The sequence below is a fragment of the Chanos chanos genome, chromosome 4, assembly GCF_902362185.1.
Source record: "Chanos chanos chromosome 4, fChaCha1.1, whole genome shotgun sequence".
Lineage (NCBI taxonomy): Eukaryota > Metazoa > Chordata > Actinopteri > Gonorynchiformes > Chanidae > Chanos > Chanos chanos.
Genome location: NC_044498.1, coordinates 25477739 through 25493841, shown reverse-complemented (window position 1 = coordinate 25493841; position 16103 = coordinate 25477739). Strand labels below are relative to the sequence as shown.

General features: G+C 40.0%; 1 protein-coding gene across 1 annotated transcript; it reads right to left on the bottom strand.

Annotated features, from left to right (window-relative positions):
• Positions 1 to 7305: 7305 nt before the first annotated feature.
• Positions 7306 to 15917, bottom strand: pex3 (peroxisomal biogenesis factor 3). The gene is made up of 12 exons (XM_030771841.1): positions 15773 to 15917; positions 15208 to 15339; positions 14479 to 14560; positions 14321 to 14364; positions 13854 to 13975; positions 13616 to 13682; positions 13421 to 13475; positions 13041 to 13191; positions 9569 to 9639; positions 9225 to 9347; positions 8507 to 8603; positions 7306 to 8396 (listed from the first exon to the last, which is right to left on the bottom strand). Exons 1-12 carry the CDS (start codon positions 15843 to 15845, stop codon positions 8313 to 8315), a joined length of 1101 nt encoding a protein of 366 aa, XP_030627701.1. The 5' UTR covers positions 15846 to 15917; the 3' UTR covers positions 7306 to 8312.
• Positions 15918 to 16103: the final 186 nt, after the last annotated feature.

Here is a 16103-nt window from a genome sequence, read left to right as displayed (position 1 = left end):
TTGGAGTGGACGGTTCACCTTTGAGTTGGGTGGTCTCTTAATTGTTATGTGTATACATATATGGAGACAGTATTGCTCATCTATAGTGAACAAAACCAGCGAACGTAATCGTTCGATCCCCTTGTGTAAGATCCACTAAAAACGTTCTTCAGCACACTACGTTATGTTTTGTTCGTCATAGGCCTACCGTGTGCGCACAGTTCGGTTTCCAAATGATGGTAGAACTGCTCTTTCACTTTAATGTTTCTCAGTCGTTTACAGTCAACACACGTGTTGGCTTTAAGATCGTTAACTTCTGTTAATGTAAGGTTTCGTTATGAACACGTCAAATATTGTTCGTTTTGGTTCCGATTTCTTTGAACAGTTTCATCTGTCGGAACTGGTTAAATACTAGTCGATGTCTATATTTTTTTCAGTCACTGATTCGGTACAAAGGGGTGCGCCATTATTCTGATTAATATTAGTTACTTAATTCCTTAAATTCCTTTACTAATGTTTATTTTGGAAATGACATAATATTGCTATTTATATTTTTAAAACAGTTGTTTACGTAATTATTTTAACACAATTCTCACACAATGATCCACATAGCTTTGTGCTTCAGAGGTTTTTCCGTCGATTACTTAACTTTGGTGTACCGTATTCTCCGCCTTGATTATTAAATTGAGGGGTCACCACCGGTCAGAAGTGGTATTCGCCGAGATGGCACAGTTCTTTAGAATGTGCCTAATTGTTTATACCCACGCTAAGAATACGTCATCCTTTCCGGGAAGTAGAGGACGAGTCACCGTCGCCATGCCCAGATATCTTAATCGGGAACTGGAATGTATAATAAAGCCTTTCTTTAAGATCACGCTTACTATTCAGGTTTAACCGAAAGATTCTAACGAGAGATGCTCGGAACCTTTGATCTGACAGCAATGGGGAGAAGTATAGAATGATAATCATCGGCAAAGACTATTCTATCATAATCTCTCCCTCTCGCTCTCTCTCTCTCACCGATGTTAATGCTTTGTTAACGCCACCATTTCTGACCGGAAGCAAATAATTGGAATTCAATATAAAAACAGACCGACAGCCTCAATTATGCCATGTCTTACTCTGTGTTGTAAAATATATTATATGAACTGTTTTAATTTTCAAATTCAGCTTTATAATTCAGTAGCAGCTGCATAGTGTGAATTAATTTGCTTCCCGGTGCTACATAACGCGCACAACATGTTTTCTGGCATCGTTCAAAGGTCAAGATTGCCTGTCTTGTGGGCATTTCGTCTGTTTACGACTGTCACTTCTTGCAAAATCCAAACGTCTAAGTGAAGTTAAACAAAACAAAACAAAAAACATCTTAAGAGCCTCTTTCAACTTTTGAGTGGATTACCATTTTTAATGCCCCCTCTTTACCCCTTTTTCTGTTTCTTCTTGTGGTTGGTGTGTTTTTGCGCAGTTTCAATATCTTTACACTGGACCGTTTTAGTAATGGTGATGCTGATTATGTTTCAAGAAAGAGGTTCTTGTAACAACAGCAGAAAATAATGACATGAATATTAAAAGATATGTAAAATGTTTGGGTATGTCTCTCTCTCTCTCTCTCTCTCTCTTTATATATATATACACACACACACACACACACACACACACACACACATATATAACAACTTAGTGTATGCCCTCTGAAAGTTTTGGATGTCTCCTTTTGAATTTAAGAGGGACGAAATGCATCCTGCTTCTGGAATTTCACATATTCACAAGAAAGAAAACAAAACTCATAAAAAAAGTATCGATAGGTGCAGCTGTCTGCGAGTGAGGTGAAGGTGTAAAAGAATATGTAGACAGGTTGTAGACAGGTTGTAGACAGGTTGCTTGACTCAGCAGATATGGAGCAAAAACGAGACTTATGTCATCACTGTCTTGGCATGAGGGAATGATTGGACTTCCTCTAAATAACAATTACTTTCCTCCTTATGTTTGCGTTCGTGCACAGCAGTAGAAGTCATGGTTATTTATAAAGTCCGTGTTAAAACAGCACTGGCTTGCCCTATGAACTTCCACCAGCAGGCTGTGTTTCTGTTTACCCCACCCGTTGTCATGGCGAATGGCTCCCGCTTGCAGCCCTTTGATTGGAGGCATGCAGACAGAGAGAAGGGGGAAGCCTTGGCCAGGATTCCCAGGGCCTCTTCATACTCTCTGACCTCATTTCCTTTTGCAATAGGCCTTCAGCATTGGGTTATTTTTATCTTATGGCCAAACTGATTTCGCTGGCTGACAGGTCACAAACCCAGAGGTCATTCTCCATCCAACTAAACGAGTTTGGCATGTTTCCAGTGAGAGCAAAACAAAAATTGTTTTCTCTGCAGACAATTACTGTCAGATAACATGCACAGAATACCTATGACATGATTCCCTTGGAGTGAAGACATCAGTGCATTTTTCTTTTGTTAAATCCATTGTTTCCTCCTCATATACCTACGTAATACTGTAACCCTTACTTCTACAAATGCCTTTTCAGTGCAGATATAAAAGCACTCCACTGTACTGCCTGCCAACACTCATATGCTTCATGGCCTGTGTCCATTGCGTGTTACATGGTTAATATGTGTATGACGTGCAGAAAAACTTATTTTCATTCTACTCACACAAATTAATTGAATTGGACTGAGCCAAATTGAAACGAATGGAATTTTAAATTTCAGCAAGGTCTACTTGACGTTTTATCTAGACTTCTTTAATTTGGTGTGTACTTTTGTGAAAACAGTGTTGTAGTCCAGTGTTGCATGTATACTGTACAGTTGCAACCCTTTCATCAAATTGTTTTATGATCTCCAATAAACTCTGAACTGCTGTTAGTGGTCTTTTTCCTGGAAAAGATAAACATCCATAGCTACCAGACACAGGAGGTTATTACCAGCATAGTGCTGTTCCCCAACAGTACAGGAAAACCTACATTCTACGCGTGACCATAAAAGGGTGACGTCATTCTTAGCAAGTCATGTGACTGCCTGGAAGTGTGCAGCTTCTTCAAACTGATGTAAAATTGATACACTAAGCACAAAGCTGTTGAGGGGCTCAAGCCAATCAGATCGCTCAGGTGAGATGACATCATCTGATTATTCTGTGGTGTGACTGCAACATGCATCATCGCAGTGTGGGATAAATAGTTAATGATAATCCCCTGTGGCTGACCAATAAGTATTGAGCACAGACAGGACTCCTGGGGCTTGTCTACACAGATCGATGCAGTTCAGTATGCCAGCCAGTGAAGGATCTTTCAACCATCTGGACTGATAGATATCATCTTAAAAACAGCTGATGTGTTCATCCATATGAATCAGGTGTTAGAGTTGACAATGCACAACAAATACGTCTAATAAAAAGATCATCTGCACAAGAGATTGCAATAATAAGCAAAATCCACTGACAATTAGTGCAAGCACACTGCATTGCATACCTACAAGCATCTATTTAGTCATAACAACAATAACATTTAGTAACACTACCACTACTACTATTACCACTACTACTACTAATTATTATTGTTGTTGTTACTAAATGTTGTTGTTGTTATAACTAAATATACAACTACTTGTTGTTATTTCCGGAACATTAATAATCTAAAATAATAATAATAAACAATAGATAATAAAGATTAAAAAGTTAGCAAGATATTACGTGACCACTGTGAAGTTCTGACACACTGATCAAGTACATTTATGGCTTACATCTCTGCGAAAAAAAAAATTAAAAAGGGCAGTGGAGGTGACATGAGAATAGTGTAAAATGCTAACAACTATTGTTGACAAGCTACTGTATTAATATCCAGGATCAGGAATATATTAGTAATATACTATAGAAGTAATAACAAAAAATCATCTATCAATATTTCTGGAATAAAACACAGGAACGTTTTCATGTGGAATGCTAGGTGGCCCGGGAATAGTCAGAGAGTATGGCAAAGCACATTCATACTAATGAAGTCTCTAATAGAAAAAACAGCTTCCCTTTGGGTCTGTAATGTGGAGAGTATGTGAGGGTTCATGTGCTAACAATGTGGGTCAGCCTGACGTCTCAATAAGCAATACAGCAAATCAATAGGTATGTACTTACAACTTTGTACTTTGAACTAATATTTTACTTTGAGAATAGTAATAGTAAAAGTACTTTGATTCGAATATTAAAACAGCCCATCATTAATTATTCATATTAAAAACGTAATTCTGTTAATTTAAAAAATCGTCATTGTGCATTTACCCAACAAAAGAAGTTTTTGCACAGCGTTACATAATGTTGAGATTTGCAGGGATTGTACAAGATTCTACCTTTATAGTGTAATACGGTGCAATAGGGACTGTTACTGTATCATCGTCTTGTGATCATGATTTGACTCCTGTGATGTATAGTTCAATATGATGAGTCATCCTGACAGAGTAGATTGCCCTGACATTTAAGAAACCAACACAAACGGGTGACTCACTGTTTGAAGATCGGATACTTTCCAAACTGGCCAGGCATGACTAAGCAACACACGCGATTGTTAGAAAACGATCAAACTGTTGAAAGTAAACGGTGGCACCGTAACCGTACACCGGCATTTCTACAAGCTGTGTTCAATATGTAGCATAAAGGACAAGCAGACTGTGTGTAAACCAGAATGCGGTATGTTTTGCTTGGGTGTCTTTCATTTCAGTGTAACTTTTGACATTGTAATATCCTATAATTTATGGTGTACTGATAATATCATGGATAAGAGAATAAATATACGAAACTACTGTACCATTACAGAAATTCAAGCTGATTTTAAGACTGCCAAGTGTGATGAAACTGATTTCAAAGGGAATTTGTTCGATGAACCCAAAACGTTTATGTCAACAAACAAACAAAAAACAAAACAAAACAAAAAAAAACTTGCATATCTTCTGCGTCTTTTGGTATTAAACTCTCCAGGTTTATTATGATCATCATAAACTGCTCACTGTTTGGAACGCTGTTTCACCCGGATTTTTCTTTTTCCAAGACTCGATGTAAACAGTTTCGGTAAAAGGTCACGGGAAAACTGTCAGAGTCTCGAGTCATGTGACGAGGGGAATTTCACGTTTGCAGAAATAACACACAAACAAAGACAGGGCTGAGGGCGAGTCATGTGACTAGAGGTGAAATTGTTTCTGAGCGTGCTCGGAGGAAAACACCCTCTTGGTGATTCGGCATACCCAAGCACCTTTGTTCAACAATGACTCTATTATCGCTGTTTACACAGTACGTCAGCGGTGCTCTCTTAATCATGACCAGTGCAGTTTCAGGCGTAACAGGATAACTGCTCCTTGCTTTTAGTATCACTTGAAATAAGTTTACATGCTATTGACTTTTCTTCTCATTACGTAACCACCATGTGACTATTGCACCGAAACTGACCAAATAGCAGCGATGACCCAGAACGAAGGGCTAAGAGAAGTATTGTTCTGTTCCTCCACTTTTACCCCATTTCTACTGTTACAGTACAGTGCGCTGATAACACAGAGATGTTTTAGTCTGTTATACGGGCCTTATTAGCATTTAATATCTTGTCAACGGACTTTTATTGAGTTAACTACGATTGTAGCACTTTTTTTTGACATTTTGGTCGAGGGAAGGCCCTTGTTTGCTGACAGTTTACCAGCGTCGTAATGTCGACTATGATGCCAGATAAATCATAACGTTGACTTTAGCTGTTCAATGACATTACAAAACGTCCGGGTTATTAACCACAGTTGGTCGCCTAGGGACTGGACGCGCTGGACAAGATAGGGTCGCGAGGTGAAGTAGGGAAATGTTAACAGCACAATCTGTGTTGCCTCCGGTTTGTCTCTGGTAACATCCATATACAATCCAGTGCGGACGTCTCTGGTTTAAATCAAAGAGGATACGCAAGAAGCATTTACCAAAGAGCAATGAAAAGTTCTCTGCAGACTAGTCCACGTAGCCAACGATGCTGATCAGTCGTATAAAACGGTGTATAAGACTACACTACAATAACATCCTTATGGATGGACGGTACACTAAATAAACCGGTGTTAGAATATTTGCCCTTTTTCCCCCTCTTCACTCTAAACAGGTATTTACTATCTTCAGCTGATGCTGCTTCACCTCACACAAGAGAAATACTATTCACATAGAATGTTTAACACGTTTGAGAATTGTAATTCATATAACTTAACACATCTGAGAAAGATGCATATACATCAGCAGTGAGCTATCTTATATCACTTACCCTTTTGTTTTTGTAAATGTGTTAACAATTCTTAATGTTAAAATATTTACCTGTGCTGTATTCAGAAAATTGTGCTACAGAGGTGTTGTATCTAAATATATATTTTTCAACATATTTTCTGACATTATTATGTGATATGAAATACTATATACAATCTGTAAGTATTGGTATCAGTTTTATAATGAAGGCATACACTGTGCTGATCTCAGAGATAGCTGGCCCTGAGCTGTTAGCTACAAACCTATGATCTAAAACTCATACAGCCTTAACAGAAACACAGTATGACTAATTCATATTTAGATATTAGTAATTAAATTATAGTTATTTTAATTACTGGTTATAGTTTATTCTAATATTAAAATGTTAAACTCTCACTCTCTCTCTTCCCCTATATGTATATATAATTTAATATTCAGAACTGTGAAATTAGAGATTTTGGAATTAGAGAAAGGCAGGGTATTCACTCTTTGTAAGTGCGAAAATAAACATGTTGTGAACTCAGAGGACTCCACACAGCAGCCTGTGTCTCAGGTAGTTTCAAGACTAGGGTTTGTGTGAAAATCTTTTTCACAGTACTGACTCAACTGCAATAAGAGCCATACAATCCATTTTAAAAGACTCTGGATTCATTCTGACACTGATAACCACATACAAACCCTCAGTCAGAAGGTCCCCAGCCAGCCATGTGACTTGGCATTCTCAGTTAAATGGAGAAATGTTTGTTTGGCTAACAAACTCCTGGCAGCAGGTAGTGTCTTGTGAGATCTTGCACATCCTGAGTTAGAGTCATATGCTGGCCTGTTGTGACTGTTGTCAACGAAAGACTGCCGACCGAACACTGCTCTATGAACTTATTTCTTCCTCTGGTCTCAATATGACAGAGAAAGACACTCAGAAACAGTGACTAACAGAAGAGTAATGTAGTGGCATGCTGCCCCCTACAGGAGACCTCGAAAATCATGTGTTACTCCTGTGGTGTATGGCTCATTAGACCCATCACACTGAAATACACAACATTAAATTAAATTATTTTATTGGAATCTTCAGAGGTAATACAACTTCCATTTTTGTGTATAATGACATTCATGAGTCATTTTACAAAATGAACACAATCTCCTTGAACTAGTTACAGTGCCTCAAACAGGAGGGAGGTGAGCGCAAAGCTGGCCAGCCGAATTTGACAGTTAAAATCCTCGCCTGCCTCGTCCCAACACTCAATTCAGAGACAAAAACTGATCACTGAGACTGTGAGTTCCATAAAAATATGAAAACACTGTTAAGATCAAATGTGGGAACCCAGTACTTTTGTGGAGCTGTGAGGCATCAGGCTGTTTTTGTTTGTTTGTTTTTAAGCCAGTCCAGTGCGGGCAGTAGCTGAGTGGTGACTCCACAGGGTCACAACCCCACAAGCAGCTCTAAGGTACAGTATCACAGACAAACTGTAGTGCTCAGGTCCACAAGAACATTTCTAACAGAGTCCAGGTTGACGTTTTTGGATTTCTTTAGAGTTTCAGATTGCCTCTGGTCTCAAAAAACGGTGATGCGGTGTAAACGGATTCAGTACAAACAGATGAATTATTACTACACTCACTCCCTGTATCTGAGAGGAGAGAGACTTGTCCTATTAAACGTGAGCAGGGGAGAGAGATCCAGTTCCATACCTGATAGGACAGTGCGGACACGAGACTCAGAGACGGTCCAGTTGGTAACATTATTGATTCACAGACTGGCAGGGAAAAAGCATGTCTCCCTTTCCCCACCTACTTCCTAACACAGAGGAGCTACCAAGTTTTGACACTGTACCGCAAAACCGCCCAACTCCCTCGCCAAGGACAGCCCAAGTCCAGACTGCACACTCCTCTCCACAAAATCTTGGGAGAAAAAAAAAAAGATTCTTCTTGATTGTTCCGGGGTGAGGTTTTGTTCCTGGGGTGTTTGGGAGGGGTACGGGGTGCGTCTGAAACAGGGACTGGACTTTCCCAGGGGTTCATGTGTGTGAGGAATGACGCTGTTGGGCCACGCTGAAGAGGAGGTCTAACCCTTCAATTAAACCTCACATTCTCAGTCCAGACCTTTACTTCTGCAACTCAAGAGGACTACTGAACGTCTCGTAAACATTCGCAGCAAACTCCTTCACTTGGTCTATTAACAACAGATCCTGCATGTCAAACAGAGAGAGAGGATTACTCTTCACACCAGAAACCAGAATCCCTCACTCTTGTTTAACCGACTGTGAAATCCTGAAGAGCAAGACATGTAGTCTCTTACCTGGACAAAATGACTGGGTGTCTCACTACATATTGAGTGGATCTGTCCATTTACAATGGGGATTATTTTGGCAAGCGGGAGACTGATGTGCGAAAGACTGAAAGAGTATAAAATCTATGTTATACACAGAAATAAATCAAAATAACAAGCACTTGTATATAGCCTATACGAATATGAATACAAAATACTTTATTAATCCCAAGGGAAATTCGAGTGCCACGACAGCACAAATCATACACGACAGTAGAATAAAATAGAATAGGTTGCATCTATCATAAATAAAATAAGAGGCTGCATCTGTCAATTCTACACTGTGCAGTAATTATATAAGTAGCATATAGTAAGATGAGAATAGTGAGGTAGATAGAAAAAAGTTATTGTCATTGTGCAATGATTATATACATAGTATATAATGAACTATGCTACAAAAACAGAACAATAGTAAAATTATTACTATTATATGTTGTGCAACAAATGTGCAATAGAAAAACATTGTTATTGTTATACATTGTGCATAATGATAATAATAACTGTACAGTGCAGTAGTGATATATGTAGCATATATTAAGGTGAGAATAGTTAGGTAGATAGAGAAAGTCACTGTCCATTGTGCAATGATTATATACATAGTATATAATAAAATGTTATACAAAAACAGAACAAGAGTAAGATTATGCCTTGTTAAGTCATGCATATGCAAATTTAACAAAAAACCGACCTATCGGGTGTGTTGCAGGAGGTGGAGTCTCCCTGAGGGGGGCGGAAGAACTCTGCCATGTTGTCAAGGAAACGACTGAAGCCTCGGCTCAGGCAGATGTTGAGAATGGTGGTGAAGTCTGGGCTGAAAAACACCACCAGCAACCAACACACGTTACAACAGCTGTAACCAACACGTTTCTGCAGCAGCATGTAAAGGTCTCTGGGCTGTCTGACCCTCTCACAGTCCATAAGAGAGCTGGTCTTTCACTGCCATCATAATGAGGAATGAGAGTGATGTTGCTGATGTTCCACAGTAGAGATAAGGATGAATCAGCTGTGTTTGTGAATGAGACAGAGCCATACCTGTCCAGCATGTCCCGTGTCTCATTCAGCAGTTTGATCGTAGTGATGTCATTCTCAGTCAGACCACAGGCCTGTAAGGCAGTTCATGCAAAAAGAGTAAGGGCCTGACAGGAAGTCAAAATCCTACATACACACCTGCATATTATATATATATATACACACACACACACACACACATACATACATACATACATATACATATATACATACAGGCACACACAAAACAGTTTAGCGCACACACACACACATATACACACACAACTTTTAGCGCCGCTTCCTCCGCCATTTGGGGCGATTTCTTCTCTTTCATTTTTGTTGCCCTCTTCATTCGCATGTATACCACAGCCAGATCATAAATGGTTTGGACTGTAGTTTGCCTCACTTTTAAGTTGTTTAGGATAAAAGAGTCAGCTCAATGAATATATGTATGTAAAGCAAATAACAAATGTATGTAAAGCGACATCTACACTGAAATACATAACTAAAAATATAGCTGCAAGCAGCAATGACGGGGCAAATCATACTGGAGTAATTGTTGTGCAGACCTCAGGATCAAAAAAGGCATGAATTGAAATAACAATCACAATTTTAGACCAAAGATGTGAAGAGGAATGAGCAAAACCTTGTTTTTCCTTATTAAAGTGCCCCCAAGTGGTAAAATTGGGCAATTTCTTTTTGGACTCCCCTTAGGTGGGGTCTTGAGTCAGGCCACAAAGTTTAGTGTAGATACATCAATGCATTGCTGAGATATGGGCTCAGTTCATGTCTGGCGGCTTCGCTGCCGATTTCAATTGGCTGTTATGATTGAATGTTTTGGTAAATCAAAAATCCATTTGATAACTTTTGTGAGGCGTAATCTGAAGATCATCTTTTACAAATTTGGTGAAGATTGGACAAAGTTTGTCTGAGGAGTAGAGAAAACCCCCCACTTTTTTATGAAATCCAAAATGGCAGGAAATCCAATGTGGCACAAATTGACGTCATTGATTGCAGTGACCTCAGCTTGATGCAAAGAATCCAGCATCACCTCATTTTTTAATTTTCCTCAAATCCCTCAAAAGAGTCAAATCTGCCTCTAAATTTGACCCGCTGGTGGTGCTAGAGTACTTGATGGGCAGATAGGAAACTTCCTGGATAGAATCAGGGTAGGAGCCCCAATCAATGTTCCAAATTTCACAACTTTACCATACAGTTCTAGGAAATCGCAAGCTCCCTTCCTGTTTGGCAACTTTGCTGACGATTGCGATTGGCTGTGACGGAAAAATGCTTTCGAAAATCAAAATTCCTTTGGCTAACTTTTGTGAGGCTTGGTCTGAACATCGTCTGTGCCAAATTTGGTGAAGACTGGACAAAGTTTGTCCGAGGAGTAGCAAAGAAATCACTTTTTGATAAAATCCAATATGGCGGATAATGACCCCATTGAGTGCGTTGAACTTGCCTTGACCCAAGGAATCCAACGGTACCTCATTTTTGAAAATCCGGAATACGGTTCAAAAGTTATGTGCATAAATCTACTTCAAAATTGATCCGTTGGTGGTGCTAGAGTGCTCAAGCTGCAGACATGAAACTTGGTGGGGGGAATCAGGGGACTGTCCCCAATGAGTGTGCCAAATTTCCCATCTTTTTGCCATATGGTTCTAGGGGCTGCCATAGACACCCTAGCCAGAAGAAGAAAGGAAAAAAAAAAACAGATGATGGAGAAAAGGTAGAAACACAATGGGTGCCTATGCAGCTTTGCTGCTTGGCCCCCAATAATTGCTTTTCTGACGTTTAGGGTGGCCAACTAGATGGTTAGGAAGTTTATTTGAATTCTATGATTGCACACCTTCGCAGAGCAATAATGTATTCTGGACAAATACTTGGGGTGTAGATGCGGCCATTGGTAGTCACGTGAAAGACCTGACTGTAGTGTTGCTGGGATATTTGTAGTTTTGTGGATATTATGTCATTCCCACGGACTGTCTTAGTTTATGGAAAATATGGGGGGATTGTAAAGTTGTTTGAAAAAGCCTGGAACTAGGCATTTTAAAATATTAATGTATACATTTCTAGTTGAGTGGTATGTGGTATGGGTTATTAATGTAAATCATTATAATTTTAAATTATTGTAAATGATTGTGGCTGTATGTTTTTTTTCTTTCTTTCTTTTTGTGTGTCAGGAGTTAATTTTTGTTCAATTAGAAATGGTTTCTCCCTCAAGCTTAAAAACCCCAGGGCAGTTCACACAGAAGGATTGAGGAGAGCTGGATTGAGATTTGTAATTGAGCTGGTGTGAACCTAGTGATTGGAAGTTTATGAAATTTGTAAGTAGTGGAGACTGTTTTTTTCCACTGATTATTATTATTAAGGGAAATAGTGTTTTTTTTTTTTTTATTATTGTTTTTGGTTTGGTGGCACTTGTTGCTGGCTAGTTTTGGGACATTCATCACCTGAAGAATCACTGTATAAAAAAATAAAACCTACACTCTTTGGCATCACACAGCACCTGTCCTGCCTCTTATTCTGTGACGCAAGGTCATCCTGCACATGAAGCATTTGGCTGTGGTACACTGTGCATGCTGTGTAATGTTGTCAAGTAATCCTGTGGTAAATTCTGACAAGCTTCTTGCAGGTTTTCCCATAACTCATCGTTTGACATCGGCTGTTTTTTGTTCTTTTCCCTGTCCATGTGATCCCACACAGTTTCAGTTACGCTGAGGCAGGGCCTCTGAGGTGGCCAGTCTAACTCTGTAAGCGTTCCATCTGCACATTCCCACTCCACCTAAGTCCTAGTTGTGTTTTGGGTCCTTATCTTGTTGAAAGATCAGCTTTTTGTCTGTCAGTCAGTTTCCTAACCACGACAAAAGTCCCAGACACTGTGATTCACAGGGGGCTGAGGACAGGCATCGGTGCACTTCTCACCAACCCCTCTTCTACCATACTGGTACCATTTTGAACTAAAATTTTCAGATTTGGACTCATCGCTCCATAAGAAAGTCTGCCACGGGTCTCTTGGTTGTTCTCACGGTTGAATCTTGTGTTTTGGTGCCAGATGCTGAACAAGCATTTCACTGGATTTCCCTCTGTTCTCCTTAAGGAAGGCACCTTTACGTACGGTTCATCTGATACACACAGCTTTCCACACACTCTGTTTTCTTTCTTCAACTTCATTTTCCACTTCTCTGCATCTTTAAAAGAGCTTGAACATCCCATCATAAAAATCCAGTCTGGTGTGCTACTGCTCACTGACTGTAGCCTTGTTGATACAAAACTATAATTTTATGTCTGTCAAAGTATTTAGCTTAGCCATTTCAAGACCTTTCATCTCCTACACACACATACACCACTTACACTTACATAAGCTGTCACTGCAGCCAAATGATTAATAAACCCATTTTTCCTCTTGTTCATACAGTGTGACTTTTGACCTCTTAGACGCAGGACTACACTGTTGCTGTTGGAGTTGAGAGAGTTTATGAGTGAGGGAATATACCTGTGAGGCCAGTGTGTTTTCCTCATCAGGCATCATGTACCAGGACAGCCCTCTGTGTGTGGAGGGGCCAGTGCCCTCCTCCACCATCCTTCTGATCCCAGCCAGCAACTGCTCCAGCTCCTGCAGGGATAGAGTCTGCTTCAGGGACAAACTGAGAGACAGACACAGTGAGAGAGAGAGAGACAGAGAGAGAGAGAAACAGATCAGCTCATCATCAGTGGGAGTGTGTCCTTGGCAGAGCAGACAGAGTGGCAGTGAACAGAGTCAAACGCTGTGTAGACTCCACATGTCCAGCCTCTGATAATGTCCTGCTATTCAAATCTGCACAGGAACTGATCACACACATATTTTTCTGTTTGTGTGTGTGTTTGTTCACTCACCCTCCAAGCACTTCTTGTACAGCTTTCTTCACCACAGTTATCAGTTCAGTTAACCCTGGACAGAAGAGAGATACACAGACAGGGTCAGAGAACACACATGCTTTCAGAGAAAGCATTAAGCCTAAAACCTCTTTCTTTTGTCAATTATTCATATAAGAGCACTCATAAAAGTCGAGCTTTTGACTGCTCCCTTACCATCTCCGAGAAGGTGCTGGATACTAGACAGATACTGCTGCTGAACATCAGGGGGCGCTAACGGTGTCTGAGGTGGATGAAGAAGTCATGACAAATGAACATCAAACTACAACCTAAAGAATGTGCTTCAAGACTGAGGGAAGCCTGGAGCCACAATAAGTTGTTTTAACCTTTCAAGTTTGGTATCAGTTTTATACATCCCCCATGTGAGATAGTGAAACAGACACTCGAGACATACCGTCCCATTCTTGGTCACCGAGTTGTCCAGATACAAGTATCCCCCAATGATGTTGAGCTGAACACGAAGCAAAACTACCAACATGCAAGTGCTATACACGGCCACTATGCTGCGCGTGAAACCTGGACAGCAGAAAGAAAGACGGACAACACAGGATGAGAATCGTATAAAAACACAGTGAGTTTCTGTTTACTCAGAAGCACACCGTGAACATGAAACTGGCAGAGTTTCACATGAGGGCATAGAACGTCGTGAGGCATAGAACGTCATATGAGGTCCATTCAATGTATCACAGGAGGTCATAGAACGTCATATGAGGTCCAGTTCCCAAAGCAGTGGTTCTATTTTCTGTAGTCTCATTATGTCCTCCTCTGTCACTATACTCTCAGTATGCTTGTCTGCATTCTAATCGTGTGACTTATATAAACAGAGTTATACATGCATGCCGTAACTGTGGAGTAACTTACTGATTATCTTCAAGTCCTCCCAAATCTCAAGCTTGTTAGCTGGCCTGCGGAGAAAACACACACACACACACACACAGAGAAAGAAGAGATTTCTCAGCCTCTCTTAGGCATTGTCTGAACAGTCATTGTGTTCATGGAGAAAGAGGAGGATGACTCACTTGGTCTTGAGCAGTGCAGTGAGGCTCTCTGAGTTCAGATGGTGGATGATAGCTTCCCTAAGAGTGGGCAGCATGGACAGAACTGCATGCAAACACAGACAGACACAGAGGGTTTTTTTTTTTTTAGGGAAATCTTTAGTGCACAGAGGAAAATAGAGTGCAGTGTTTTGCTGTTGATTGAAAGGACATCTGACTAAAAATACTACTATACTACTGATACTTCTCTACCATAACACTTCAGTGTGTTACATCAGTCAAGTTAAACTAGAATTTCTGATACCAGTTATCATGTGTGCTGTGTGTATTACACTGAATCAGGAGAATGATGTGCTGGATTCTGTGGCTGTGATTTTGACTGGGCAGTTATTTGTAGTGAAAACTGACCTAAAATGTTTATGATGTCTCACATTTTGACGTAGCCCTGATTGTCCTACAGAGATTTTTACTGGTACATTGCACAAAAACAGCTTTTATGTTTTAGTCCAATGCCCACTGGGTCAAGTTAAACTAGAATTTCTGATACCAGTTATCATAACATGCAACAGGGTTACATCTCAATCATAACATTTAAAATGATTTTATTAGTCATTAGTCGTGACAATATCACTATCAGTATTAGACATTAGAATTAAATGTTTAAAACTGAAATCTTTGAATCAAGACCAACATTACAAAATAATAAAACGGGTTATCATAAATCTTGACTAGGCGGGCAGGACGTGAGCGCACCGGTCATGTTACATGTCCTCTGGTTACTCTCAAAGTGAAACTGCCGTCGGGCCTGTGCGATGTATTCTGCAGCCTCCCGCTCCTGGATCTCTTGGATTTTCCTTTGCGCATATTTACCTAGTAAATACACACCTAAAAAACGGTTCAGTTGGACATTTGCAACGACACATCATAAATCATTCGCGCGCTTTCCTAAATGCTTTTGCAATAACAGCAACACAGAAGTGCCTAACTACAAATTACAGAGAGACTTAAAATCACAAACCCGCTGATCTGGTACCAGAACATACAGTCAGTTAAAGCTATCTAACAAGTAAAGCCACCATCCATGCCGCGTAGTTAGCTTAGGAGACAAAATTATGCAAAATTAACAGTTCGAGGTCAAGATATGACAGAATAATTGATGACCATAATTAGAGAAGTCAGAATACAAAAGTGTGACCCGCAAAGTTATTCGACGTAAATCACAGACAGCGATAACGCTAGATTAATTAGCAGATGAAGTGGCATGTTTTTCAGCGTATGTCTAGCTAGCTAGCTGATTATTCGTTCAGTTATTAGGTACCTCCAACGAATGCCCCGGCAAACATAAATTTCCTTTTGTGGCGCCTGATAAAATTCCACGTCGAAGACAACATATTATAAAACGGAACAACTAGTTAAAGAGTACTGCCAGTCAGTGAACTGCAGCCTTGGCAGTTAGCGATCAACACGACATGAACTTCTTCCGTGCTGAAAGTCCCACGCACTGAGAGTAACCTAGATTTCGATTGGATTGATCGACAGTGCAGTGATCATTACAAATGTCTTGTCGGTCCCTCCACAAAATCTTCCCCTGCAACATTCGAAATGGGATCCGCGCTCACTGCACTTAAGACCAGTTACTGATGCTCTTT

What these genes read in the sequence shown, in the direction of transcription:
- pex3 (XM_030771841.1), bottom strand. Translation starts at nt 15,845, where the DNA reads ATGTTGTCTTCGACGTGGAATTTTATCAGGCGCCACAAAAGGAAATTT. An exon ending in GAGGACATGTAACATGACCG is followed by an intron (nt 14,561 to 15,207) that starts GTGCGCTCACGT and finishes GTTTGCATGCAG; the next exon opens with TTCTGTCCATGCTGCCCACT. An exon ending in CGGTGACCAAGAATGGGACG is followed by an intron (nt 13,683 to 13,853) that starts GTATGTCTCGAG and finishes CATCCACCTCAG; the next exon opens with ACACCGTTAGCGCCCCCTGA.